Source organism: Ochlerotatus camptorhynchus, unplaced genomic scaffold (genome assembly GCF_037179485.1).
Source record: "Ochlerotatus camptorhynchus isolate MF236.1 unplaced genomic scaffold, CSIRO-AGI_Acam_v1.1 ptg000157l, whole genome shotgun sequence".
Taxonomy (NCBI): domain Eukaryota; kingdom Metazoa; phylum Arthropoda; class Insecta; order Diptera; family Culicidae; genus Ochlerotatus; species Ochlerotatus camptorhynchus.
Window position 1 is genome coordinate 244,024 of NW_027040647.1, and position 26,480 is coordinate 270,503.

Genomic DNA, 26,480 nt, shown 5'->3' on the forward strand with positions numbered 1-26,480 from the left:
ATGCATTATATACGTCCAATAAGATCGATTTTTGGCAGTAGATTTGGTGGTAATTGTATTTTATTTTATGGTAATTGTATGGTTATTTTTTCCCGGGAATAGCAAAAAAAAGTTATTCAGATCTCTAATTTTTTCATAACACAATTTGCTATTGGTCAGTCATTTTTTTTTTTCCTGCTCTGCAAGCGATGAAACCGCAATAATCGATGTTATGTTTTGAAGGGGCTTGAGAACTAGTCGAACAAAAAGTTCACTTTTACCATATAAACTTCAAATAGCTAGCGCGTATAATAATATTACAGCTATGATACCATTGAATGATGTTCGCACGCAATCGTTGCGTGGGTCAAAATTATTCCAATCAAAACCTTCCATTCATGTTCACTAACCGAAAATCATTATTGGTCCAATTGCAGGACGAGGTCGCCGATAAGGCAATCAAGCTGACGGCCCGCGAGCGGCGCTTCATCAAGTTCGCCTCGGTTGAGTTCGACGGTCAGATCTACATGACGCCGCAAGACTTTCTGGAGTCGGTCGTCGAACAAGAGCCACGACGTAAGTAGGAGCATATCGTGTGTAAGAATGGATAGCAGTTAATATCCCACGCAGCCCAAATGACCGACCCGACCGGCCGGCGCGCCAAATGGTCCTTGGCGGCTGATAAGACAGACACCGGCAAACTGACCGCTTCACGCGCGTATGAGGAACGGAACATTTCCGAACGGGTGTTATCAAACAGCAGCACAAAGACACCACGCGAACCACGCGTTCATCTTTCCCATTTACGGAATAGCGGGTCTGACCTTTGGCGGCTGGCCAACTTCTGGGCACGGCCGGTCGGTGGAAGGGAAATGCTTTTAATACCATGTGTCAACTTGCGTAATCGCAGCCAGTTTCACATACACGAGATAATTTCCTTGTTTTGCTGCCTTCCGTGGGTAAAACTGATTCGGTTCTCAATTCTGTTTTTTTTCTTCTCTTTCAGCTCGGCTGAAGCGGAAATCGTTGACACCGGAGGAGGTACAGAAGCTGAAAGATGTCACGCCACCGCTCAAGAACGGATCTTCTCAACTATTTCGCAGCTTGCGCGATAAGGGTACGTTGTGGGGGCACTTTATACAAGAAATATGAGCATAGTTGGTCCCATTGAGGACTAATCGGGCGTGTGGTTGTGGGATTGTTTGTGGGAATCGGGCAAATTAGTCGTGCTAACTGTAATTAACATTGTTTTTTTTTTCTCCTATCTGACTAGGAATAATCTCCTACACGGAATATCTGTTTTTGCTGTCAGTGCTAACAAGTAAGTTTTTGGAGTTAGCCATTTTCAAGGTTATGACGAACTCGATACAGTGTGAGCAATGTGGCCTTGAGCTGCCATTGACTCAATTCACTTCGCATAGCCGACTCTATATTGACTTCTTAAATCAAATTGTAAAAAAATAAACATCCTCGATCTTCTCCTTCCAAGAGCCACATTCTGGATTCCGAATTGCTTTCAATATGTTCGATACGGACGGCAACCAGCGAGTGGATAAGGATGAGTTCCTTGTGGTAAGTAAACGGACAGAGCTAATTGCCTAATTCCGGGGAAATAAAAACTTCAAAACAATGCAAATCAGGGATAGATTCAACGATTTTTTTTTTCCCAAAAAGAGCTGTATTGCGTTTAAACCGTGCTAAGGTATTTATTTTATTTTGATTATTCATAATAATTTTGTTTTTTGCCTTTTTTCCTATTTTTATTCGTTCAATTTTCGTTGTTCCCAACAATTATAAAATACCCACGCTCTTCATACATATGCACCGCCTCACCACCACCACCACTGCTCCCGCACCACATTGTGCGTTCATTTTCGTTGTTTAGATTCGTCAGCTACTCGGAGGATCACTCAAGGATCGCGACCTAGACGACGCAACCCGAAAAGCTGTGAGATTAATTTTCTTGTTTTGTGTTCTGCCTAACCCGAATTCCACTCATTAACCGGATTATGTTTTCGTTTGAGCTTTTTGGCAGTTTTTATTAATCAAATTTGTACAGAAAAATTATGGCCGTGTTGTAATTGCAATTGCTTTGCGGCATTGTTTGGTCTAAAAGTCTTTTTAGCTGTCTTCAAATCAACCAAAGCTTTTGCTTCAAACACAATGTAGCTGAGATAATCCTCTATATGTTTGTACTAATAATCCTCGATCAACTAACACTTTTAGTCATAAACCTTTAACCGAAACCTCATCAAACCTAAGAAAGTCGCACCAGGACAAGCCGATGATCAAAACCGTGTGTCACTAGCAGCGAGTGGATTTCACCGAAATAACAGCTCCCCGTGTGCTTTAGCAACAAAATTAAATTATTTGATTTTTGTATCTTTTCAAATTGCACCGACACGCATGTTCATCAATCTGCACAATTTTGCCATACGCAAAAAAAAAACAAAAAAAAAACAAATGCTGCTCATTGCTCGACTATCAGCTTCTACGTCTGGTATCGACCAATGCCCAAGCCAAGTTTTTGCTGAGACAATTCCGGCCCGACTCTAAGGCGACATCATCTTCGGCCAGAAAAAGTGACGACAGCACCGACGATCATCACCAGTCAGCGTCATCAAAGAATAGAAAAAGTTTTGTAAGTCTCGTTTCCCGGACATTCCCGGAAGTAGCGCAGTAGAGTGGCAAAGTGAGCCTTGTATGCGTGGTTTGTCCCCTTAGATATGTGTGTGTTTTGGGCTTGGAGTCCCTGTTTGTTCTCTGCAGTGCCCTTCCCTCCCCTTGTCTTCTTCGGTAATGTTTGAGCCCATCCCTCCTCTGCTATCAACTTTTGCTCACCAATCTTCTTGTAAATCCACATGCTGCTGCCCTTGATGAATATTATTTCTCAATCTTGAACTTTACCATCCTGCATCCCCTACTAAAACAAGTACTGACATGGTTTGTATGAAATGACCACCCCCAGGACCTCCGTTGACTACGATTGTACAGTCTAATCTTCATAACTCGATTTTTTTTTAATTTACCGCTTCAAGTCGATAGCTGCCCTAGCTCCATGGTCCCTTCAATATCGAGATGGGGAGAGTTGATTGTAATTTTTATTTTGCATTCTGAATTTTAATTCTCAATAACCTACTAACATAATTTGAAATGGATGTGCAAAAGAATTCATATAACGGTTACGCAATGGTTTCCTCTGATTTTGAATGTATTCAAAACTAATACTGGATTGCATTCACATATGGTTATTGTTTGGCGTAATGCCTGAGAATGTATTAACCGTAAAAACAACAACTTTTCCGAAACCTAACCTCGCTAATATTGTATCGATGGGGGAATGTTTTGCATGCAGAAGTAAAACGCAAACGATGAAGTTTAAAATTACAGATCGGATTATGTACATCAGCTTCAAAGCACCTAATAATACTGGACCAAAAGAAATATGAAAAATTGCTCAACTAATATTCGTCTGAAATAGTTTTAAAAAAATCTATCTTTCAAAAATGAGTCAGACAACGGGACAATGCCCTGTTCAATCGATTTATATTGAGATTCCCAACAACTATTCAAAATTTGAACAAATTTGGTTGTGAATTGGATTTGCGGGAAAACAGTGAAGCTTGTATCCCTTTCGGGACGAAGCTACGCATTTGTGTAGGGGATATTTCCATACAAGCAAGCGGACAAAAATATTTTCTTCATTTTTGCTTCAATGTAAGATGTTGAATGGCGGTAATTATCAACTAAGGGGCGAGGAACACATTTTGATGATTCACGAACAAGTTTTGATAAGGTCTTAGTTTTGATCTTTAATTATAATATTTTCAAGTCTTTTTCTGCAACATTTACTTACGGACAACATATCGTGAATTTTACAACATAGCTTTCATTTCAATGAATGGTTATATTCGTTCTTCCTAGTTTATTTCAGTTATAAGATAGGTAACAGAATGAGTGAAAAATGGGGGGATTAAAATTATTTACGACGATACGAATCCGGCGTAGTGGTTAACACCCGTACCTCTCACGCCAAAGTTACGAGTTCAAATCTCACCCCGGACAAGTCACGAATGACCCAAGAGTGTTTAAGTGATAAAAGTTTTGATAATATCGGGATACCTCAATACTTTTTTTGGTTGTCTTCTTTTCTCCATCCAAATGGTACTAATGAATGAATCTGTATGTAACTAAATCGAGAAGCTGTAGAGTTTCCATGAGAAAAGCTCATATGTTTCTGTGACAGCAAAGTTATTTATTAATGGAGAAAGGCCACAAGCGTGGAGTTTGTCTGAAGGATTTCAACCGATAAAGAATACAGAAGCCATTTGCTCTTTTTTAGCAAAAGCCATCTGAATTTCTGTGGAAAGCAACGCGAGACAGTTGTTCGTTCCCTTGCCCCTACGGAATCCAAATTGAGTATCTGAGAGTAGGTGATTCGTCTCAACCCATTTGTCCTAGTGAAAAAGGATCATTTTCTCCAACAATTTTCGAATGCACAATAACATCTTGATGGGACGATAAGAGTTGTGATCTGAAGCGGGTTTTCCAGGCGTTTTAATGGCTATAACTCTCACTTGCCTCCAATCATCCGGAACAATATTGAGCTCCAGGAACTGACAAAACAAGTCCGAATTGCCACACGAAAGGAGCGCGAGTGAGAGCTCCAGCATTGAAAAAGGCTGGCTGATCTCGTGTACCGCGAGGAATGATCTGTGCCGGCACAAAATCAGGGCATACTTTTCACGCGAACTTGAGAATCCAACGATCTGAGTACTCCTCGCTCTCGTTGTTCGAAGACCGGTTGCGCATCCTTCGCGCCGCGTTCCAAAGCGTATTTATCGACGTTTCGCGCGATAATCCGTCCACGAATTGCCACCAGTATCCGCGTTTCTTGGCTTTGATGAGGCTCTTGAATTCGCGTTCAAGAGAAGAGTACGCTTCGAAATTCACGGGTGTTCCACCTTTCCGGAAAAGCTTAAACGCGTCGGACTTTTTACGATAAACCTCAGTGCATTGCTGGTCCCACCAAAGGAAAGGAGGTTTCCTACGGAAAGACGTTCCAGGAACCGGCCGAGTTTGAGCTCGAAGCGCGCTGTCCAAGATCAGATTGGAGAGAAAGTTATATTCCTCCAACGGTGGAAGCCCTTCTACCGACGACATGGCTTCCTCCATCGCGGTCTTGAACGTTGTCCAATCGATATTACGGGTGAGGTCGTACGCGACGTTAACGGATTCCGACGGATTGAACCCACTGGCAATCGAAATTTTGATCGGCAAGTGATCACTACCGTGGGGATCTTGGATCACATTCCACGTGCAATCCAACGATAATGAGGTAGAGCAAAGTGTGAGGTCTAATTTACTTTCATTTGAGGATAACCAGCCAAACGTGTTACTTCTCCATTGTTAAGAATTGTCATATTGAAGTTGTCACAGAGGTCATATATCATAGTAGAACGGTTGTCATCATACAGTTCCCCCCAGCCTGTACCGTGGGAATTAAAATCTCCCATAATCAACCGTGGAGTAGGAAATACCGAGCAGATATCTGAAAGTTGTTTTCGATTAACAACGGCTCTAGGAGGAATATAAACAGAAGCAATACAAAGGCTCTTACCTTTAATAATAGCCTGACATGCAACAACTGCAATACTTGTAAATTGTGGAAGATTCACTCAATAGAAGGAATGGCACTTTTTGATCCCCAAAATTACCCCTCCTCCACGCGAATCCTCACGATCCAGTCGAATAATGTTAAAATCATAAAAAGGAAGATCTTTATCTGAAGAGAGCCAAGTTTCACAAAGAGCAAATGCATCACAATCATTATTGTGAGCTAAAAACTTAAAAGAGTCTAATTTTGGAATAAGGCTTCGGCAATTCCACTGCAGAACAGTGATCAAATCCCCGATCGATCAAATGAGAACAACCCAGATGAAGAAGAGGCTTCTGTTCTTAAAAATGGGACATCAGGGGTTTGGAAAATCCTGGGTATAGTCACGTTTTCGTTCCGTGCAGAAGTTCCCTCCTCAGCCAACTCAGAGTCAGTCTCGTCATCTGACAAAAGAGAGAATGGATTTTTGTCGTTGGTCGATGGCGTGGACGTCTAAAGCATTTCTGCAAAAGACTGCCGAGATCGTTCCTTGTGTGAGCGTTGTAATTTTTCCCCGCGTTGTTTGTACACCGGGTAAGACGAGAGACCATGAGGAGTTCCCTTACAGTATTTTGGTGCAGTGACTGTGCAGGCGCCATCCTCGTGCTTCTCTCCGCATTTGGAACAGCGTGTCTTGCTGCCACAGTGGGAAGCCGTATGTCCCAACTGCTTACAATTTTGGCAGTTCATGACCCAGGGAACGAACAAACGCACAGGTAGTCGAAGTTTTCCCAGCTCGATGTAGTGAGGAAGGGCTGAACCAGAAAAGGTTACACGAAACGAGTCTGTGGGGGTAAAACTCTTTTTACCCTCGCTGACAGATACTGACATCCAGTATCTTCACCGGGGGAAGCAAACGGTTCTTGAAACGGCCAACCGCCTGCTTCTCCAAGATCTCGGGGGTCAGACTCGCTTCGGTGACCACACCTTCGATCTCCACATCACGAGCTGGGATGTAAACTCTATACTCAAGCGTAAAGAGCTGGGAGACAGCAATCTCATTAGCTTGCTTCAGGTTAGAGACGGACACACGAAGTTTATTGTGCCTAACCTTCGTGATTTCGGCCACGGCCGAGAATCGCTTCGTCAAATCATTTGAGATTTGAACAACGTTCAAAGGTTTGTTTTTGGGCTGAAAGTAGACAACCCATGGGCCAGTCGAGTCATCTGGATAGGCTCGCGATCGGGGTTTTCTGAGCCAGACCTTTGCCAGACTAAGACGATGAACCAGGGATGGCAGCATCTGTCTTCTGAGAAGACGTACGTTTTCGACCCTTTTTGCAATCGCGTGGCAAAGAAGTGTCATCTTCCGACAAAACGTCCATTTCGTCTTGCGACAAAATGTCCATTTTGCCGTACTAGTGGGAGGGAAAAACGCTCTACCACTGAAACGATTATCACTCGGACACAACAAAACAAAAAAAAAAACAAACACAGAAACACAAACTTAAAATTTAACTGATGGGTGAAAGAAAGAAACAAGAACAAAAACTTATCTGATAATCCTATACTACTACCACCGAGCGTTTACACAGCAGCAGCGGAGCGTTGCGCAGCTTAGATGATCTTCGATCTGCGTGTGTGGGTGGTCTTCGTTGTGGTATGCTTGTATAAGGGTCGGCACTCAGCTGAACACACGATGATAGAAGATCGGTGTAAATGCGGAAACAGATGCGGACACTCGATGACACTGATCCGTGTGCATGTATCCGTTACCACGCACCGGTGGTGCGCAAAATGGTTGGCGAATTGCCAATCGCAAAAACAATTTTCCTTCCGATGATGCCGAAAACACACTTTCTTCTCAGAAAAAAAACTCACTTTTTGATAAAATTTACCGGGAATTATGCCAGGAATCACTAGGCGAGAAAAAAAAACTGATAATTTACGTCAGAGAATAGTGAGAAAACTTCCAAATTAACGGAGCGCGAACTAAGTCGACCGTACTTCTTGCTAGGACGCAGTGGAGTGTGTGGCTCCTGACTGTTGATAGTAATAAAAATGTTTCGAAACCTCACAATTAATTCTTCGTCGATATTTAAAACGCTGCTTAAAAGATGAGGATTTGCGAATCCTCGGCGACAAACGTTACCTGTATTGCTCGTACCTGCTCCTCCCGATCTTGGTTGATCAACTCTTACTCCAACTTTCCATTGCTTTACGATACGAAATATGCAGCAGACATTCAAAGAAGCAAATCCATGCATGAAGTGGAGACATACCATAAACTAGGGTATCTACGTTGGATAGAAATCCTTCTTCTAATTTGTCTTTGTTGTTCATTATGTTTGGAGTTGCCCCACAAATAGGACAGTTCTGCACATACTTTTTTTAAATGTCCCGATAACGTTGTATGGTGGAAATCTTGATGGTGCCTCTCGATGTATTAATTCGTATTGACTTTTGCTTAAGCCAGCTTCAATGAACATACTAAATGCTTCTTCAGGTGACATCATTCCGCGTTCATCTGTTAACTGTGTTTATATATATTTTTTTTTTTCTTTTAAATAATTCGTTTATTTTTCCAGGCTCATTTGCTGTAGCTTTGCGGAGCCGATATTCATTGTTTAGATAGTAAAATTACTTAAAACTAACGTTAGTAAAGCGGGAGCCGATTACTCGCGGCTATCTCGAGGTTAGGGGTAACAAATTGTTACAAATGGATGGCAGGGTAGGGATTGAGAACACAAGGTTTGGAGAGCAATGTGCTTTTGATCTCGAACTAGGCGACACTCTGATGAAAAAGACAAACATGGGGGTACACCGATGGGCAGCTAGCAACTTGGGAGAACACAAGATGACATGAACTACTAAATCCTCAAATCTACCCGTTTTAAAAACACATAAATTAAATTCAAATAGTCGAGGTCTCGGCTCGCCAAGACATCTCTAACGGGTATTGTGGGTTGTTTTCTTCGGGCCCTGAGAGATGTAAATAACTCAGATCTGGCAACACGGTGTAAGGTACATGACCAAACAGCATGCTCGATTTCGTGATAACCACTACCACAACGGATGAGAAACCGGAAAGACAGCTCTGCGAAACGATCTGTCTGTGGGAGAACACCCGCGAGTACTTTGAAGCTCATCGTATTAGTCGAGTGCATACAGCCTAGCGCAATACGAAGGCAACGGTATTGAATCCGTTGCAGCTTCAGGATGTGTGTTTTTGCTGCGGATTGGAAGCAAAAGCTGCCGTACTCTAAAACCGAAAGGATGGTTGTTCAGTACAACCTGATCAGATCTTCCGGGTGTGCTCCCCGCCAAGTTGCGGTAATTGTACGAAGAAAATTAATCCTTTGCTGGCATTTTTGTTTTAGATACGCAATATGTTTTCCCCATGTGCATTTGGAATCGAACCAGACACCAAAATACTTGAAAGATATACCCTTTAGTTGAAGCTGTAACTGTGCAGGATGATGCTTCCTAGAAAAAACAACCAACTCAGTTTTCTCCGGAGAGAATTCGATACCCAGCTTCATAGCCCAAGTAGACAAATTGTCTAAGGTATCTTGCAATGGTCCTTGCAGGTCCGGTGCACTTGGCCCTATAACGGACACAACGCCGTCATCTGCAAGCTGCCTTAGCGAGCAATTTTCATCAAGACAACCATCAATGTCTTTTACATAAAAAAATATAAAGAAGGGGGCTTAAACATGAGCCCTGGGGGAGACCCATGTAACTAATTCGTGAAGTTGTCGAGTTTCCGTGAGAGAAGCTCATATATTTCTCAGACAACAAGTTGCTCAAATAGTTGTTCATAATTGGTGAAAGCCCACTATCGTGGAGTTTATCCAAAAGGACATCGATACAAACAGAATCAAAAACCACCTTAATGTCCAAGAAAACTGAAACCATTTGCTGTTTTTGCGCATAGGCCAGTTGAATTTAAGTTGAAAGCAACGCAAGACAGTCGCTCGTTCCTTTGCCTCTCCGAAATCCAAATTGCGTATCTGAAAGTAAACCATTCGACTCGACCCATTTGTCTAGACGAAAAAGAATAATTTTCTCCAACAATTTCCGTATACAGGACAGCATCGCAATGGGACGGTACGAGTTATAATCCGACGCGGGTTTACCAGGTTTTCGAATGGCGATAACTCTCACTTGCCTCCAGTCATCCGAAACAATGTTGTGCTCCAGAAATTGATTGAATAAGTTCAACATGCGCCTCTTCGCGACGTCTGGGAGATTTTTAAGCAAGTTGAACTTGATTCTATCCCTTCCTGGAGCTGAGTTGTTACATGATAGGAGCGCAAGTGAGAATTCCACCATCGAAAACGGGGAATCTATTTCGTTACTACCGCACGGACAATCACGAGCGTTAGTTTGAACCGACACCGAATCCGGGCAAACTTTCCGCGCAAAGCTGAATATCCAACTGTCTGAGTACTCCTTGTCTTCATTAATCGGTGATGACGCGTTTCGCATTCTCCTGCCGACATTCCAGAGCGTTCTCATGGAAGTCTCTCGTAACAAACCATCAACGAACCGACGCCAGTAACCGCGTTTTTTTGGCTTTCATCAAGCCCTTAAAAGTTTTCTCGAGGTCGGTGTACCGCTTGAAGTCCCCGACCTTACCGTGTTTGCGGAAGCGTTTAAACGCGGCGAACTTCTCGCTGTTTGCGTCGGTACAATCCTTATCCCACCACGGAGTGAGAGGTCGTTTGCGAACGGAACCACCCAGAACGCGTTTCATCTGTGATTGAAGAGCGCAGTCAACGATAAGTCGCGATAGAAAGAAGTACTCGCCCAGCAGATTGAGTATCTCAACCGATTTAATACCACCGAGAACCGTGGCCGCAAATTTTTGCCAGTCGATGTTTTTCGTGAGGTCGTACGCGATGTCAACCGAGCGAGTGGAAGATGACCATTGGTAATATAAATTTTGATTGGCAAGTGGTCACTACCGTAGGGATCTTGAATTACTTTCCACTAGCAATCCAACGATAGTGAACTCGAACTGAGGGAGAGGTCTAATCTACTTTCTCTTGCTGGAGGTTTGGCCACTCGTGTTACTTCCCCAGTGTTTAGAATTGTCATATTGAAGTTATCGCAAAGGTCGTATATCAGGGTTGAGCGGTTGTCATCGTACAGTTTCCCCCAGCCTGTACCGTGGGAGTTAAAATCACCTAAGATCAACCGAGGCTCAGATAAAGCTGAGCAGATATCTAAGAGACCTTGGCGAGAAATCGCAGTTCTTGGAGGAAAGTATACTGAGGCAATACTGAGGCTTTTACCTCGAATATTTACCTGACATGCGACAACTTCAATGCCTGTCACGGAAGGTAGATCGATTCTATAAAAGGAATGGAGCTTATTAATCCCGAGAAGCACCCCTCCATACGAATCTGCTCGATCAAGGCGAATAATGTTAAAATCGTGGAAAGGGTGATCGTTGTCTGATGAGAGCCATGTTTCACAAAAGGCAAATGCATCACAAAGTGAGTTGTGAACTAAAAATTTAAATGTGTCAAGTTTTGGCATAAGACTTCTACAGTTCCACCACAGACAAACAGACGTAACTCTTCATTGTGTATCTTCGTTCACGCATTTAACGGTTGATTTGAATATTATCAGTTCCGCGAACTACTCGCCACAGCGCTGGCAGCGGATCACTTTGACGTTTCTATACATTCTATAGAACTTTTATGCAATATTGTTTGCGAGCTAGCGAGCAAGCTTGTTTTCCGCGAGAAGCCTGAAAGATGTCGCTACTGAGGTCCTATGTTTTGAGATACTATGTTTTCAAGAAAAACTTTTTCAAAGAGTTACGTCTGTTTGTCTGTGGTTCCACTGAAGAACAGAGATCATATCCCCGACCTCATTCGGAAAATTATCCATCAAAGGACATGATCGATGCAAGGAAGGACCACCTAGAAGCTAGTTGCTTCAAAAGAGTTTTCACAAATGGAAAGTAATATTTTCTTGGTTTTCCAATGTTCTTGGTTTTTAATAAGGTGTCCAATGACCTTAACCAGATTAAAGTCCCGGCGATTATAAGCAGTCCGTCGCGCAATAAATAAGGCCTTCTCGATACTGTCCACCTTTGGATTTACTTCCTCGTTGTCGACGAGACGACGCTTGCTTCTTTCGCTCAGCTCATCAAACTGCTTTGAAGGTCTCCCTCGTTTTGATGTTGAAGGAACGTTCTGCTCCTCTTCGATGAATTTCTTGATGGCAAAACAAGATTCGAGCCAACTCCGATTTGATCTGAATCAAATCTCTATTTGACTTCACTTCTCCTTGTCAAGTTTGTAAATTTCATCCTGCAGTCGTGTTTGTTTTTCCATGTGGATATGATATTTTTCACAAATATACTTGAAGGCTTTTTGAACGTTTTCGCTATGCGTTAGCTTTACGTCAAAAAGTGAAATCATAGTTTTATTATCCATGTGCACACTTTGTCTTCAATGAAACTAGAAACGGCCCATAACAATTTAGATACGATTCTGAACTCAATGAGAAATATAGTTAGCTTCAACAAGTCTTGAACGATAAGTAGGAATAGTGGGTAGCAGATGTTTTATTCTATCTTTGATACATCATAAAGCCCACAAATAACAGGTATAAATATAAATGATCATATAAGCACCATCACAATACATTCTTAATGAGTCATGTTGTTTTGCTTTTTATATCAAAAATTAAAGTCCGTTGTTCAACAACACATTTCAATATAACAAAACAGTTTCATCGTGAAAATTTAAAATAGGGTAAATGTTGGCTTCGGCACCTACACACTTAATCTAGCTCGGTAAAATCTCCAACAGCCGATTACCTCGTCATTTACTTTTGCTGATATATCTGCAAAATATCTATTTGTTAGCTGATATCTCAGCAAAATCTTATTTGTTAGCTGAGTCTCGGCAATTGTTTTACTGAATCTCCGCAAAATAGATTGCAGAACTAGTCGGCTGTTGGAAACTCGGCGAAAAATTTAAGAGCAGACGACTATTCTCGGCAACCAATTTCAAGCGGTAATTGCACAGCAGAACATATTGTTAGATGTATTCAAACGATTCCTTGGTTAATCAGCTACATACTGATTTTGATGTCTGAACAAATTTGTCATGCCAGATTTTTACATAATGCAGCTAATTTAGAGGTGCCGATAATAGGACAACCGGTTAACACGTAAATCAAATGGAAAGGCTTCCGAAGAAAAAAAAAGCTGCTAAAAATTGTCACACTCACCTGGAAAGTTTGGAGCGTTGTAAAAACGATTATAGACAATTTTGGACAATTAGGTCGATTTGAATACATAAATCAGCAGGCAGCAAAATAATGTAAGCAAATTAGTTCTTCAGTTGTGTGCATGAGAACGAGACTATGTAAAAAGAAGCATGCACGATGCTTAGACTGACGAGAATATGTAAATTCCCCTATTACGCGAAAACAATGTTATTACACGAAAATCAGCTTATATAATCAATATTTGAAAACGCTCTATTTCCAAATGGCGCAAATTTGCGCAAGATTTTTTTTTTTTTGAGCTCAAAAAAATACACATAAAACTCGATCATGGAGCATAAAATTACCTAGGAATGTTTGGGGGGAAAATGGCTGACAAACAAAAAATAACTTTTGATTTGTTTCTTGTTATTTGCATATTTTTTTTTTATTTTTATATTTTTTTTAATATTATTCCATCATATTGTATTGCATTCTCATTGAAAGTTCTCTTCATAAGCTTTCTAATGGTATGTAAAAACAAAGGAATAACTGTTAAATGCATTATAAAATGATATTTTAGTGTGGGCTTGTTTTTAAAGCAAAAAATGTATTATTTCAGCATTTTTTCAACTTTCAAGTAGAAAATCTCTGAAACAACAAATCGCAGACACCTGAAATTCTGGGAACTTCTTAGTCAAAGTGTTAACCAGGCTTGCAATTGCTCATTACAGCTAAAATGCTATTTTTCGTTATTATGAAACAATGGGATACTATAATGATAATTTTTATTTGTAAGATGCAAGAAGAGGTGGTAAAGATTGTATATGACATATAAAATTTGTCAATTTTGCTTTCAGAAGGTCACAACTAGCAATTTTATGATCGCTTGTTGCTCGTATATCGCGTTGCTCATCGTTACAGCTAATCACTAGTTGTGACCTTCTGAAAGCAAAATTGACAAATTATATATGTCATATACAATCTTTACCACCTCTTCTTGCATCTTACAAATAAAAATTACCTTTATAGTATCCCATTTTTTCATAATAACGAAAAATAGCATTTTAGCTGTAATGAGCAATTGCAAGCCTGGTATTTACTATTGATAGAGTATTCCAGAGTCTGAGTAAGAAAAAGTAAATTTTCTTATCTTTGTCCGCCTAATTTCCTATTGTGGGGGGTAATCACTCAACATCAATTGTTTTGTTATATTCATTATTCATGAACATTTAGTGTTCATGATTAGTAGACATTGCCCGCAAATTGTGTCACTTTTTCTCGAGTGAGTTAACTCAAAAACTCAAATCCATCCGTGCACTCGTCTATAAAGTCAATTTATTTATGATTGCAATCAATTACTAAAATATTATTCAGCTCAAATTGTTTGTTGGGCAGGGTCCATGTTACGTTCACATGTCTGCATTTAGTCTAATAATCCTTCTAGAAGTGATTTCGAAATAAACCGCAGTGCACAGTGTTCTGGAACCAGCTTCATGAATTGACCACTTTAAAGGATATGTCGGATCATCCCTAAGTAACCTTAGGGTCCATTTTTCTTTAAATGCTTTCGAAAAAAGACACTGTCCTCTAGGACCAGTTTCATAAAATGATCACTTTTACGGTTGTTCTGGATCTTCCGGATGGTCACTCCACAGCCCTCAGGGCTCATTTTCCGGTCACGTCGTAATTAATTCTAATAAGACTTCTAAAAGTGCTTTGGAACGAAATCACAGAAATCTAGAACTAGTTTCAAAACGTAATGAGACTTCTATAAGTGCTTACGAAAAAAATCGCGAAGCTCTACGATCAGGTTTCATTAATATATCACTTTCACGGTTGTTCCGGATCATCTGAAGGGCTACCCCGTAGCCGGTACAGTTCATTTTGCTGTCACAAGTTCGAATTAATTGTAATGAGTTTTTTATAAGTGTTTTCGAAAAAAAGCGCGAAGCTATAGGATCATTTTTATCAATCGACCACTTTTACGGTTCTTCTGGATCTTTCCAAAGGTCACCTTGTAACCCCCCAGTGTCCATGTTTTAGGAACATGTCCGAAGATATTCATACGAGACTTCCATTAGTACTTTAAAAAAAAGCGTCTGAAACTCTTCGCCCTTGGAACCCGGGAGATTCTGCGCCGTCTCAGAAGGGGACGTGCCTAGACCCATAACTGCTGGTCTAAGCCTGTCGGCAGCCACTAGGGTGGGCACCAAAGGCCTCTTTTGTTCCCGGGTCCCAGAATTTGTCGGCGGGGGGGAATTTACGGTGTAAGCTATCCTAATTATCGCAATGGATTAATTTAGATTGACAATGCTTATTGAGCGGATCGATCTGGTCTGGTGTGCGACGCGACGTTGGCTGTCACGACGGCGGAATGGAACAGCCGGATGGCAGTTGCGGTGGCCGGATGGCGGTGGCCGGATGGTGGTGGCCGGATGGCGGTGGCCGGATGGCGGTGGCCGGATTGCGATGGCCGGATGGCGGTGGCCGGATGGCGGTGGCCGGATGGTGGTGGCCGGATGGTGGTGGCCGGATGGCGGTGACTTCTATCCCGCACCACAACAGTCTACCATCCTCCTCTCGTGAAAAAAACGAACTCTCTTGCACCACATTCTTCAACCTCCTGCCCATCCTCCCTCTCTCGGCCGAACGATCTCTCACCTCATCATCGACTCTCATCTTCCCCGTAGCTAGTTTCCGTCTCCCACTAATCTATGACAAGTCGGTGGTGGTTCAGTGGACAGTGGTCGCTTTGCCCATGCAGCAAAACACCTCCATCATCGCTGTGAGTTTTGAGACATCGGAGCGCGGGCCAGGACTTTGGTTCGCGTTTCGGCCTATTCCCAAGTAACCAAAAGTGCTGATTAAAGGCTATTTGGGCTTAAGCAGCTTGGTTGAAGGCGGTGTATAGAATTCTAAGCAGCCTCATTTTAAAGTCGTTATAAGAACATGAAAGTTCCGATACCATAATTGAAGAGCGCTCTCAGCAACTGCTGACGGAACTTGAACGGAACTTTTGGAAAATAAGTTGAAAAAAAGGTTTTTGTCCTCTACACAAATTTTGTGTTAAGTTCGCACTTTTATGAAAGTTAATTCTAAAGTCAGGTCTTTATGATCAGCATGTTTGAAGAATTAAACCCAGTCTTTCAGTTTAGGAGTCCCAGCACGAACTGTTACGTCATCTGAGATATATTAAAAAAGCTGTTGTCCCGTCTACTTTTGGAGTTTTCAATGCCAGCTGACTGACTTGAATAGGAAAAACAATACCTTGATGAATTTTAAATTGGTGTTTGCCCGCATGGTATTCCAACACCCTTGTGGCGCAGTGGTTAGCGTTCGTAGATCACAAGCCGAATACACGGGTTCGAATCCAGGAAATTGCTCTTTAATTGTGTTTTAATATTTGTATAGAATATTGATGCACTAGATAAATTTAAGAATTATGATTTATTTGAGCCACTGATCATTTCATATTTACGTACATTAAATTTTGTTACTAATAAAAGCTTGTGCGGATTGCTTCATGTGGGCTATGACGGACCTTTTTAGAAGCTTTCAAATTGCTAAGAAGTTCCACAGGGAACTTTTAAGATACTTCTTAGTTGCTAAGAAGTTCCGCTGGGAGCTTGATCGACACTTTGTTGTACCCATGTTTTCAGCCTTGCTTGAAGTTCCTAAAAAATGCTCAGGGATGCTTTTTGGAACTTTTTTTGAACTTAAAGTTGCTAGGAGTACGCATCGGAACTTTTCGGAGCCTGAAGTTCCTCGTGTGCTTTCTATAGCTTCTAAAGTAGCCAGAAAGTTGTTTTGGCACTTTATATGCACTTTATGCACTGCCGAAGTGAGTTTTATCGTTGAATGCGGAACTTTTGGTTACTTGGTTTACTTTCGAACGGAATGTCAGACAGACTTTGGGTAAATTTTCACATAAAATAGACATTCAAAAAAATCTGTTAAGCCCAAAAAAATCGATTTTTCAAAAGCTACAGAGTGTACTACTCCCCTAAACGCTAAAACATTTAGAAAAGGGAGAAAAGGGTTTTGACCTTCTTTTTTCAGATTGGTCCCACTGTGGGTCGGGGAGGGGGGGGAGGGGGCGGTCGTGGCATATTTTTTACTGAACAACTATCTAAGCAGGGGTTCAAGATCTCTTGGAAACTGTCTACGTACTTTAAGGACTTAAAATCGCAGTAAATTATCTTAGTCCTAGACAAGTTTTTAATGTCTTAGATCTTGACAGATTTTTAAAATCCTTACTTTTGAGAGCAAAAATTGGAATTGCAATTATTTTAAAAATTAATTCAGATCAAGAACAGATTTCGGACTCAAATGAATCTTCAAGAATATGGAACTAAAAAAAACTAAGTTTTAATTTGATCACATTTTAAAACCCTACAAGTAAGAAAAAATGTCGAAATTCAGGACCTTGAATAAAAAGGCATTCAAGCTTGTAGAAATTTGAAAGATTCTGAAACGAAGATTTAGCCGGACTTTGACAATTTTCTGCGATCTAAGATTTTAAACGAAACATAATAATTAATGGAAAATTTGCAATGTCTTATTCTTATTATTCTTATTCTTCTTCTTCTTCCTCGCATTTCAAGCTTATTGCTTATCGCATATTAGCTTATTTCGTACAATCATACTCTAGCCCAGGGAGTTCGAGGAATTTTCCCACCTGAAAAATTCCTAGACCGGTTCCGGGAATCAAACCCACCCACCTCCAACATGGGCTTGCATTTTCAATATCATTAACTTTTCTGCAAGAACTTTTGGCTTTATAAACATTATTTCAAAGAGAATTTACAGAACGGAATTCTAGGGATTAATCTCAATGAATTCTGAGGAGTATTCAAATGTAGTTATTAGGAGAGCTTCAAGAAAAAAATAAGGATTGCTTCCAAGGTAGCTCTGAGAACCTCTAGATTCGTGGTGAAATCTAAGGGTAATTCTAAGAAAATTGTGATGAGAGCATTTAATTAATTCCAAGGAACTTTGAAAAGGGAATTCTACGGTGCTTTGAAGCATAATCTTAAAAATATTTTAGTTTAAAAAAATTGCTTACGAAATGCGGAGAATTTGGGATTAAAAGTAGAATTTCAATAGAATTCTGAAGAGAACTGTGAATGACATCTGAATTAAATTCCAAGAAAACATGGGGAAAATTATAATTCAAATGAGCTGAAAGAATTTCAAGTATGTTCTACGGAGAATTTATTTGAAGTTCTGAGTAAAATTCTAGAATAATTCTGAGGAAACTTGATGGTAATGTTGAGGATAATTCCAAACGAATTCTTAGGGGCATTCCATAGAAATTTTGAGAAGAATTCCGCAGTAAATTAAACAGAGAGCTTCGAAGGAATTCGGTGAAGTATTTAAAAGTGATTCCTTGCAGCATCAATTTTCGAACTACACTTCGTAGTGCCACAAGTCAAAATATTATGTTTTTTTTTTTAAATCCACGTAGCACAAACTACTACTTGTTGTTTGCTGTGAAGAAGCAAGCAATGTTCGAAAATGACAGATTTATAAATCTCGTAAATCTTCAAATTGCGAAGTGTGATAAGGGGTCACCACCAATTCCCCCCTTATAAGACCTTGTAAAATTTTAAGTCAACCCTCCTTTCCTCCTAAAATCTAAGATTTCAAAACTTTATGAAAATCGTTGAGTATTGAGTTGGAAACATTTTTAGGGTGGTTCAAAATACGGATTTTGCTCCACCGATCACAATCGCTTTCAAATCAGGTAGTACTCCCAAAATCTGAACTCATTTGCATACGAACTCATCCTGCACTGGCCCTTTGAAATGTATATGGGAATTGGATGGGAGAATACTTATAAAACGCAGAGAACAATTCCAAGAGAATTTTGAGAAGATTTCAATTTAGAATTCCAAGAGTGTTATGAAAAAAATAAATAAAAAGGATGCTAACATGAAGCTTTAGTGTGATGATTTATTAGCTAGAGAATGATCTTTAGAAGAATGTAGGTGGATAGTTCCGTTAGAGTACGGCAGTATGAAAATTGAATAGAAGTTGAAAATGAGCGAAGGGCCATTAAAGCGACAGTTTTCAAGATGACGCACATTTTTGCCTGTGGACTTGGAGACATACTTCAAGTCCCCGCGTACATCGTACGGGCTAGGCAAAATTGTGCGTCATCTTGAAAACTGTCGCTTTAATGGCCCTTCGCTCATTTTCAACTTCTATTCAATTTTCATACTGCCGTACTCTAACGGAACTATCCACCTACATTCTTCTAAAGATCATTCTCTAGCTAATAAATCATCACACTAAAGCTTCATGTTAGCATTTCCAACCAACTCTAAAAATCGTTAACTTCGCGTATGAAGTAACATAAAAAACACTTTGAAAATAAAAAGGGAATACATAGAAAGTGCCAAGATGAATTTTGAGGACATACTAAGATAATTATAAGGAAATTCTTGAAAAAAATCCTGGGTTTCAAGATATTTCCTAAAAACACATAAAACCAAGTACCAGGTTTGGAAAAGTTGTTAAAATTACGAGACTTCGAAAAATGTGTGAATTCTCATGACTTTAATATCTAAGTTGATAAGACTTTGGGGCTCAAATATGTAAAATGTCGAACGTTTTAATTTTTTTTTTTTCTTAATAACATCATAAAATTAGAGATATGTTTAAAACTTCTATGAAATCATTTTGGCTATTTTTATTATTGCTGTAGGTTGCTGCAGCTTTCTGTAAGAAAATAATATGGTGCAGCAAGTACGAGGACATGCTTTTGTTTTTTGCTGTACAGAATCTTACAGAAAAGCAAGTACGGGAGCAGACCTAAAGGGTGGAACGGTCAAAAATTGGTCAATCATGATTAATTGCACACTGATTATGTTATTGTATAAATGATCAAACTTTATTTCTTTTTGAAGTTCAATGACTACAAAATACAGGAATATTATTTGATTAGGCTTCCGATTTTCCAAATGCGAACACACCTTCCATCAGATTTTGTACCGCTGTTGTATCAACCTTATTTGATGCTGAACATCAATTTACTTTGAACTGTTTCTCATTTCTAACTGTTTTCTGAGTTTCCTTGAGGTTCCGCTTAACTATAGCTCAATATTTTTAAATTGGATGCAGCTCTGGCCAGTTTGGAGGGTTTTTGTCCTTGACCGTTCCACCCTTTATTATAAATTTGTTCTAATACTTTTGTCTACAGTAAGCCAGAGCCACAATGCTACGTCAGCGTCTAATCAAAATTGACTGTCAAATTGAGAATAAAATGTTACAGTATATTCGTGCAAAACTTAACTTCGCAAAAGTCTAAATAAATGGACGAACCATTATAAAAGAGCTGTAATAAACTCCTTCAAACATAGTTAATCATGTTGCCGAGCCGCGATTTTAAGACTATAAATTCCAGATTTTTCACGGCACAGTTCGAGTGGTTGGAAACGTCATTTTAAACTGCTCGAAAGATGTGATCCATTTCAAATCACAATATGCACAATCAAGCACAATTCGAAATGAGCAATTAAGCATGGATCATCTCCACATCAATACCACTAACATCAATCTTAACTCACACACAAAATCACGAACTAACAATACCACACTACAGTCACCAAAGTAGTATTCACAAATGTCTACCCAAATTATTCACATACTTTTTAAAAGCATTTTTATATCATTTTAAAGCAACAAACAACTATTTCTTGTGAATGTGGCAGGAGCCTGTTCGTGTATGTATTTAGGTACCCTATCCAGAATTGTTAAGCCATTTTTTGTACAATATGAACCAACCCACAAGAGCAGTGCATCGTGAACCGCATCATGTTGAGTGAACTCTATTTGGTGAAAGTCATTAATAAGCAGCAATCTATGGTTACCGGGCTAGTTATTGGGTATACTTTTGCACTGTTGATTAAAATTAAATGTCATCCACGTTATCATTCGAAAGATTTTCAAAGTACAGATAACTAATCCATCACATCCATGTTTCGATCTGTTTGTATCGTTTACTGCTGCCCTACCTTCAACTATTCAACACAGATGGAGAAGATTTTCAGCTTTGCCTGGAAGGGAAAACGTGGCATCGAGCCCAAGGAAGGTGAAGAAGCGGGTGAACACGTAAGTCCAGTGCACGTCTTATTGATGAACATTTATTGCAACATGGAAGCTGTTTTCCGAATTCTCTTCAGGACGACTACGTCGACGACGAGCAAGGTCTCCAGAGGAAGCACAAGGTCGACACCACGCTGCAGGTTCACTTTTTCGGCAAAAAGGGCAATCAGGATCTGCAGTACGATGGGTTCTACAACTTTATGAAGAATCTTCAAACGGAAGTCCTGGAACTGGAATTTTGCGAGTTCTCCAAGGGACACGAACGTATTTCCGAGGTTGATTTCGCCAAAATTCTGCTGAGATACACTTATTTGGTGAGTATTCGGGTGTTGCATTGGGAAATTTTGTCTGATAGTAATCATTGAAATTTAGGATACTGACGAATACGACAACTACTTGGATCGTCTACTGGATAGAGAAGCCAAGGAGAAGGGAGTTTCGTTCGACGAATTCCGTCAGTTCTGCCAGTTTCTGAACAATCTGGATGACTTTTCCATCGCAATGAGAATGTACACACTTGCTGATCAACCAATTTCGAAAGGTATTGCTCGGTCATGTGTCCATCCAACAGCGATCCGAATCTCCCGCTTCTTTTCAGACGAGTTTTCCCGTGCCGTCAAGATTTGCACCGGATCGGTGCTGAACAAGCACCTGATCGACACGGTATTTGCCATCTTCGACGAAGACGGCGACGGACTGCTGTCGTACAAGGAATTCATCGCCATCATGAAGGACCGTCTGCACCGGGGATTCAAAGTAAGTCATCATCACTTTCTGGTCGAAGACTATCTGGACGAGATCGACAATGAAACGGTGCACGCGTCCGGCTTTCGGCACCTGCTGAAGATGAGGTCCCGTGCCTGTCGGCAGTTGAGACGGTATTTGATTTACTTCCACTTCCATCCGGACCATGGCTACCAAGCGGATCGTGAATTCCGGTGACGTGCTCCATCGGTGCCCGGTTGTAGTGCTAAGCTTATGTGTTTTTATTCTATGCTGTATTATAGTGTGTATGTGTTAGACAATATGTTGTGATCGGATCTGCGGAGAGTGGGGCTGAAGTTGATTGCTGGAGGCTGTTCATAAATCTGGTAGGTAGTTTAAGGAGGAGGTGAGGGGTTTGGCAAACAAATCTAGATAGAGCTGGAATTAGGGCGTACCAGCTTTTGTAAACAATTACTTCTCTCGTTGATTTCTAGCAACTCAAGGCCCGCCTACACAAACCAACATATCCATCGGGTGGGGGAAGTCTTCCCCTATTCGATGGTAATGTTGATTTGCCAGGGAGAGTCATGTCTTTCGAGAAATCATCAAAAAGCTGTTACGCCCTAATTCCAGCTCTATCTAGAAATGTCCAAACATGTGTATGGAAGATAGTCTACGCGGGAGCAGGTGGGGTCTAAAACCTCTCAAAAACTGTCTACGTAGTTTATGAACAGCTCCTTGACTGTTTGGAAAATAGTACAGTATGCTCAAAAAACTTAACACAAAATGTACTTGGTAGACACAATATTTCCGTAACAGCTGAAAACTGGAAAAACCCACTAGCGAAAATCGAATTTACTCTCTTTCTACACGAAACGAAAATCAATAATTTTATTCATGAGTTTCACTTATAAATTTTTGCCAAAACATCAGCCTTATACATTCCATAAGACAAACCACATAGGTCCTATAAGAATGCATAAAAGGTATGTGTGACCGTTTATACATTTCATTTGACATATGATCTTCATTAACTTTTTGCAAGGCGTCTGCTTATTAGTTGACTTATACATTTTATCAGCAATAGAAATTTGACAAAAGGTATAAGGAGATTTCTATCCGTGTATTGAAGAATCAAAGTGACGATTGACTCACAGATGGCGAGTAGGTGAAAATGGTAATGACGTGTTGATATTTGTCAAATCGCATGATATATATTTTTAGTACATCAACATTTTTGTAATTGCGGATCTTAAAACTAGGTGTCGCATGACCAGTTTTGGCTTTGCTTTGATTCGACAATACGTTATTGATGAGTTTAAGCAATGCTAAAACTGGTCATGCGTCGTCACCTAGTTTTCAGATCTGCAATTACAAAACTGATGATGTGCTAAACCAATGTCCTTTATATAAGGTCCGGGCCAACAGGCGTATGGTGTTAGTGAAATGTGCAACTGTTTAAGCCTGGTACGCAGCTGAAAAGAAAACGGAAAAGTAATTTTTGAGGATTTTTCCCAAAAGAAAATTTGACAGCTATAGTCTGCTAAATTTTGAGATTATAGGGAGATGTCGTCAAATTGTAAAATCAACACTTATTAGTGTTTATGTTGTTTAAATGCATCCAAAACATCAGTTTTGCAATAAACGCCAACATTACCTAACGGAATAATTGATCAGCCCATTATTCCGCAAGGAAAGTGAAATTGCATTCAGAATGCGCCACCTTCATGTCGATCACGATACTAATGTAATCGATCTTTCCTTTACCGATTTCTTTTGAACTGCGTACTGGGTCAAGAAATGCTGAGGAAAAGTAATTTCTTTTGCATTCCGTGTCCTATCCGGTAGCACATAAAAACGTCATTACTTTTCAGCTGCGTACCAGGCTTTTAGTGGGGTTCGTATTTCATTGCAAGGTTTATCTTTTTACATGAAACAGTTGTTGGCAGTGTCGTAAATCTCACTGTTCGCAGTATGGAATGTTATGGTAGAGTTATGTCGTCGCAATGTTTGCAATATTTTTGATTCTAAAGGGTCACCCACAATAGTCCGTCACCGTCACCGTCACCGTCAGCGTCAACTGACAGCTTGGTTTGAGCCAACGCTGTTCAGTTTAGCAACCCACAAAGATGCGTTGCGCTCACTACGCGCCAGTACTAAAACGCTGACGCTGTGCTAAATATTGAAAATTTTCAAAATTGACGGTGCGTCATGTTGCTGTTTTGTCACATCAGCGTAATTAGAAGCGTATGTTGTGCCATGTTGCTTTGAACACATCATGGAAAACATTGTTAGTAGGAATTTGCATTTGTAAGAAGGGCCAACCCCAATTCCCAAGCAAATGTCAGGGATTTTTTTTCAATAAAATCGAGAATAAAATACAACTAGTGAAATAGCTTTGTAGACAATTTAAACTATTGCAATGTTTTATATATCCTTTAACAATATTGTGTGAATACATGTTTGGCCAACACATTTCGGTTAACGTATGCAGATCGTGTCGCATTGTTGCCTCTCTGAAGAGCCTCTGTTAATAGATCTCAGAGGAACAACTAATGTACGCCATTCACCAGGTTCACTGACGTTCCCATCACCATCCCTCCTGGCTCTGGACAGCCGTTTATTGAAGTTGTCTTGAATTGGAGGTAGGTCAACACCTGGATATGGCCGGAGCAAGTTATCCTTAAGAGGAAATGCAGCACCCCCAACAATGAAATACGCCATCACTTCATTTGGGCCTGGCAACTTGCTCGGTGCTTGCAAATCCAACTCGCCATTCACCAATCGCCTCCCAAATTCAGAATGTTCGGACTTTTTTTTTAAATATGAAATCTTCTACCAAAACAAATGATTTAAACGAGATTATGCTACTGTCAAAACGCAATGCGTGACGCATGATTGTGCGAAAGCGCTGCGTCAATGCGTCCGTCAGCCTTTTTAGTACACGACGGATGCGTTGACGGTGACGGTGACGGACTATTGTGGGTGACCCTTAACACCAGCAAGCTGCCTGTTGGTTCGGATCTTATATAAACGTCATTGGTACTAAAAAATATTCAATGCTACAGATAGCAAAACGTCATTGCAATTTTCACATCATTTCCATCTGCTGGTTGATCGTCACTTAAATTCATCAATACATACATAAGGCCATATTATGTAAGTTGAGTTGAGCGTTGCTTCTGCTCACCGGTTTATTTTGGTATTACAGAAGTGTGACCAGAAGTGACTCGACTTACATAATAGGGCCCCTAGTGTCGGAAGTAATGGGGTTGTTCACATTAAAGCTCTCTATTAAAAGTATCGACGGCTGTCACCACAAAACTGAAAAAAGTTGTTCCAATCGAGCACAACTGTGCATTTTGACGGTTCGATTAGAACAACTTTTTACAGACGTCCATACTATTACCACAGACAAACAGACATAACTCATTGAATATTTCTCACTGTAAAACATCGTCGCTAAAACATTACCGCCATCTGTAGAGTACACTGGTGGGCATTACACTGAACAGATGGCGGAAGTGTGTAAACGTCAAACGCAAGTTAATTGACTATGCGCGCCACAGGTGGCGGTACTATCAACTACAATAATTTTAAATTGTCCGTTAAATGCTTGTTCGATAAAAAAAACTTGCGAGTGTTATGTCTGTTTGTCTGTGCTATTACTTAAATGACATTTGTGCTGGCTTGCTGGTTCTATTATACTAAAAGTTTACTAAAATCTAGTAAGCATAATGTAAACAGGGTGTCAGCATCTACCAGCATGAGATTTCAGGAGCAACTGCAATTCGTGTTAATTGGCTGAGCTGGTTGAGCTTATTGTTAGTACTGTACCAGTAAACATGTAAACACCGGATCTGCTTCAACTGCTGATTCAAACTTGGTTTTAGCAGGGAACTGTACAGACAACAACAGACTCACTACAGCTTGCTCAGATAACGATGTTACTGGAGCTGGACGCGAAGCTTGCTTTTTTTTAACCTGGGATCAGACCAGGTTCTGGCAAGTTTAGGTTTCTTGCACAATGAGTAAGGGAAATTTCTATTCACAACTGCTGTCTGGGTGAGTTTATTTGTTCGATGCTGAATCTGACATGATTCTGCTTCGTAACTAATGGGGTGTTTACATATATCACAGACAAACAGACGTAACAAAAACTTGCTTGCCAAGTCTCAAAAAATGTCGCATACAAGTTCAATTGAATGTATAGAGAAGTCAAAGTCCGATGCCAGCTCTGTGGTGAGAGATTCGCGTAAGTAATAATATTTAAATTGAACCTTAAATACGTGTACGACGATTTTGGAGAAAAAGCTACGTCTGTTTTTCTGAGCATATATATTGGTTCAGCATAGCAAACTACAAACTTAGAAATAACTAACTTTACACGTGACGGAATCCATCTTTGACATAAAGGATCAGACGTAAACAAATATTTCATGTAAAATTAAGTGCTCCGAGACTGAAATTTTCGTTACTCGACGAAAATTACGTTTGATTTTGTAGAATTGCGTGTCTATTATGACTCAATTTTATGTCAAAATTGACGCTCGTATATGTCAGTCTCAAAGCACCTACATTTACATGATTTTTTCTAAGTGTGTAGCTCAACTAGCACGAATTTCAGTTGCTCCTGAAAGCTCATGCTGGTAGATGCTGACGCCCTGTTTACATTATGCGGTTTACTTTTTAGTACAGTTTTAAGTTCACTCGCACCAGCACACCTTGTAAACAATTTCATAAATCATTACTAAGTGGCTGTCCATCAACTACGTAGACAGCTAAGGAATGAGGTGGGTTTGGCAAGTGTCTACGGTTCGTACAATTGTTTAAGTAATTTGTATGAACAACTGTC

The 26,480-nt window shown here is 40.3% G+C and overlaps 1 protein-coding gene across 1 annotated transcript in view; it reads left to right on the plus strand.

Annotated features, from left to right (window-relative positions):
* The first annotated feature begins 320 nt into the window (after positions 1 to 320).
* MICU3 (Mitochondrial calcium uptake 3) overlaps positions 321 to 26,480 on the plus strand; it is a 31,877-nt gene continuing 5,717 nt past the window's right edge. The window contains exons 1-11 of the mRNA XM_065222120.1: positions 321 to 341; positions 417 to 555; positions 986 to 1,096; positions 1,253 to 1,300; positions 1,469 to 1,551; positions 1,865 to 1,927; positions 2,468 to 2,620; positions 20,849 to 20,926; positions 20,998 to 21,234; positions 21,293 to 21,461; positions 21,519 to 21,676. Coding sequence (XP_065078192.1) covers positions 321 to 341; positions 417 to 555; positions 986 to 1,096; positions 1,253 to 1,300; positions 1,469 to 1,551; positions 1,865 to 1,927; positions 2,468 to 2,620; positions 20,849 to 20,926; positions 20,998 to 21,234; positions 21,293 to 21,461; positions 21,519 to 21,676 — 1,260 coding nt within the window. The remainder of the gene's footprint in view (positions 342 to 416; positions 556 to 985; positions 1,097 to 1,252; positions 1,301 to 1,468; positions 1,552 to 1,864; positions 1,928 to 2,467; positions 2,621 to 20,848; positions 20,927 to 20,997; positions 21,235 to 21,292; positions 21,462 to 21,518; positions 21,677 to 26,480) is intronic.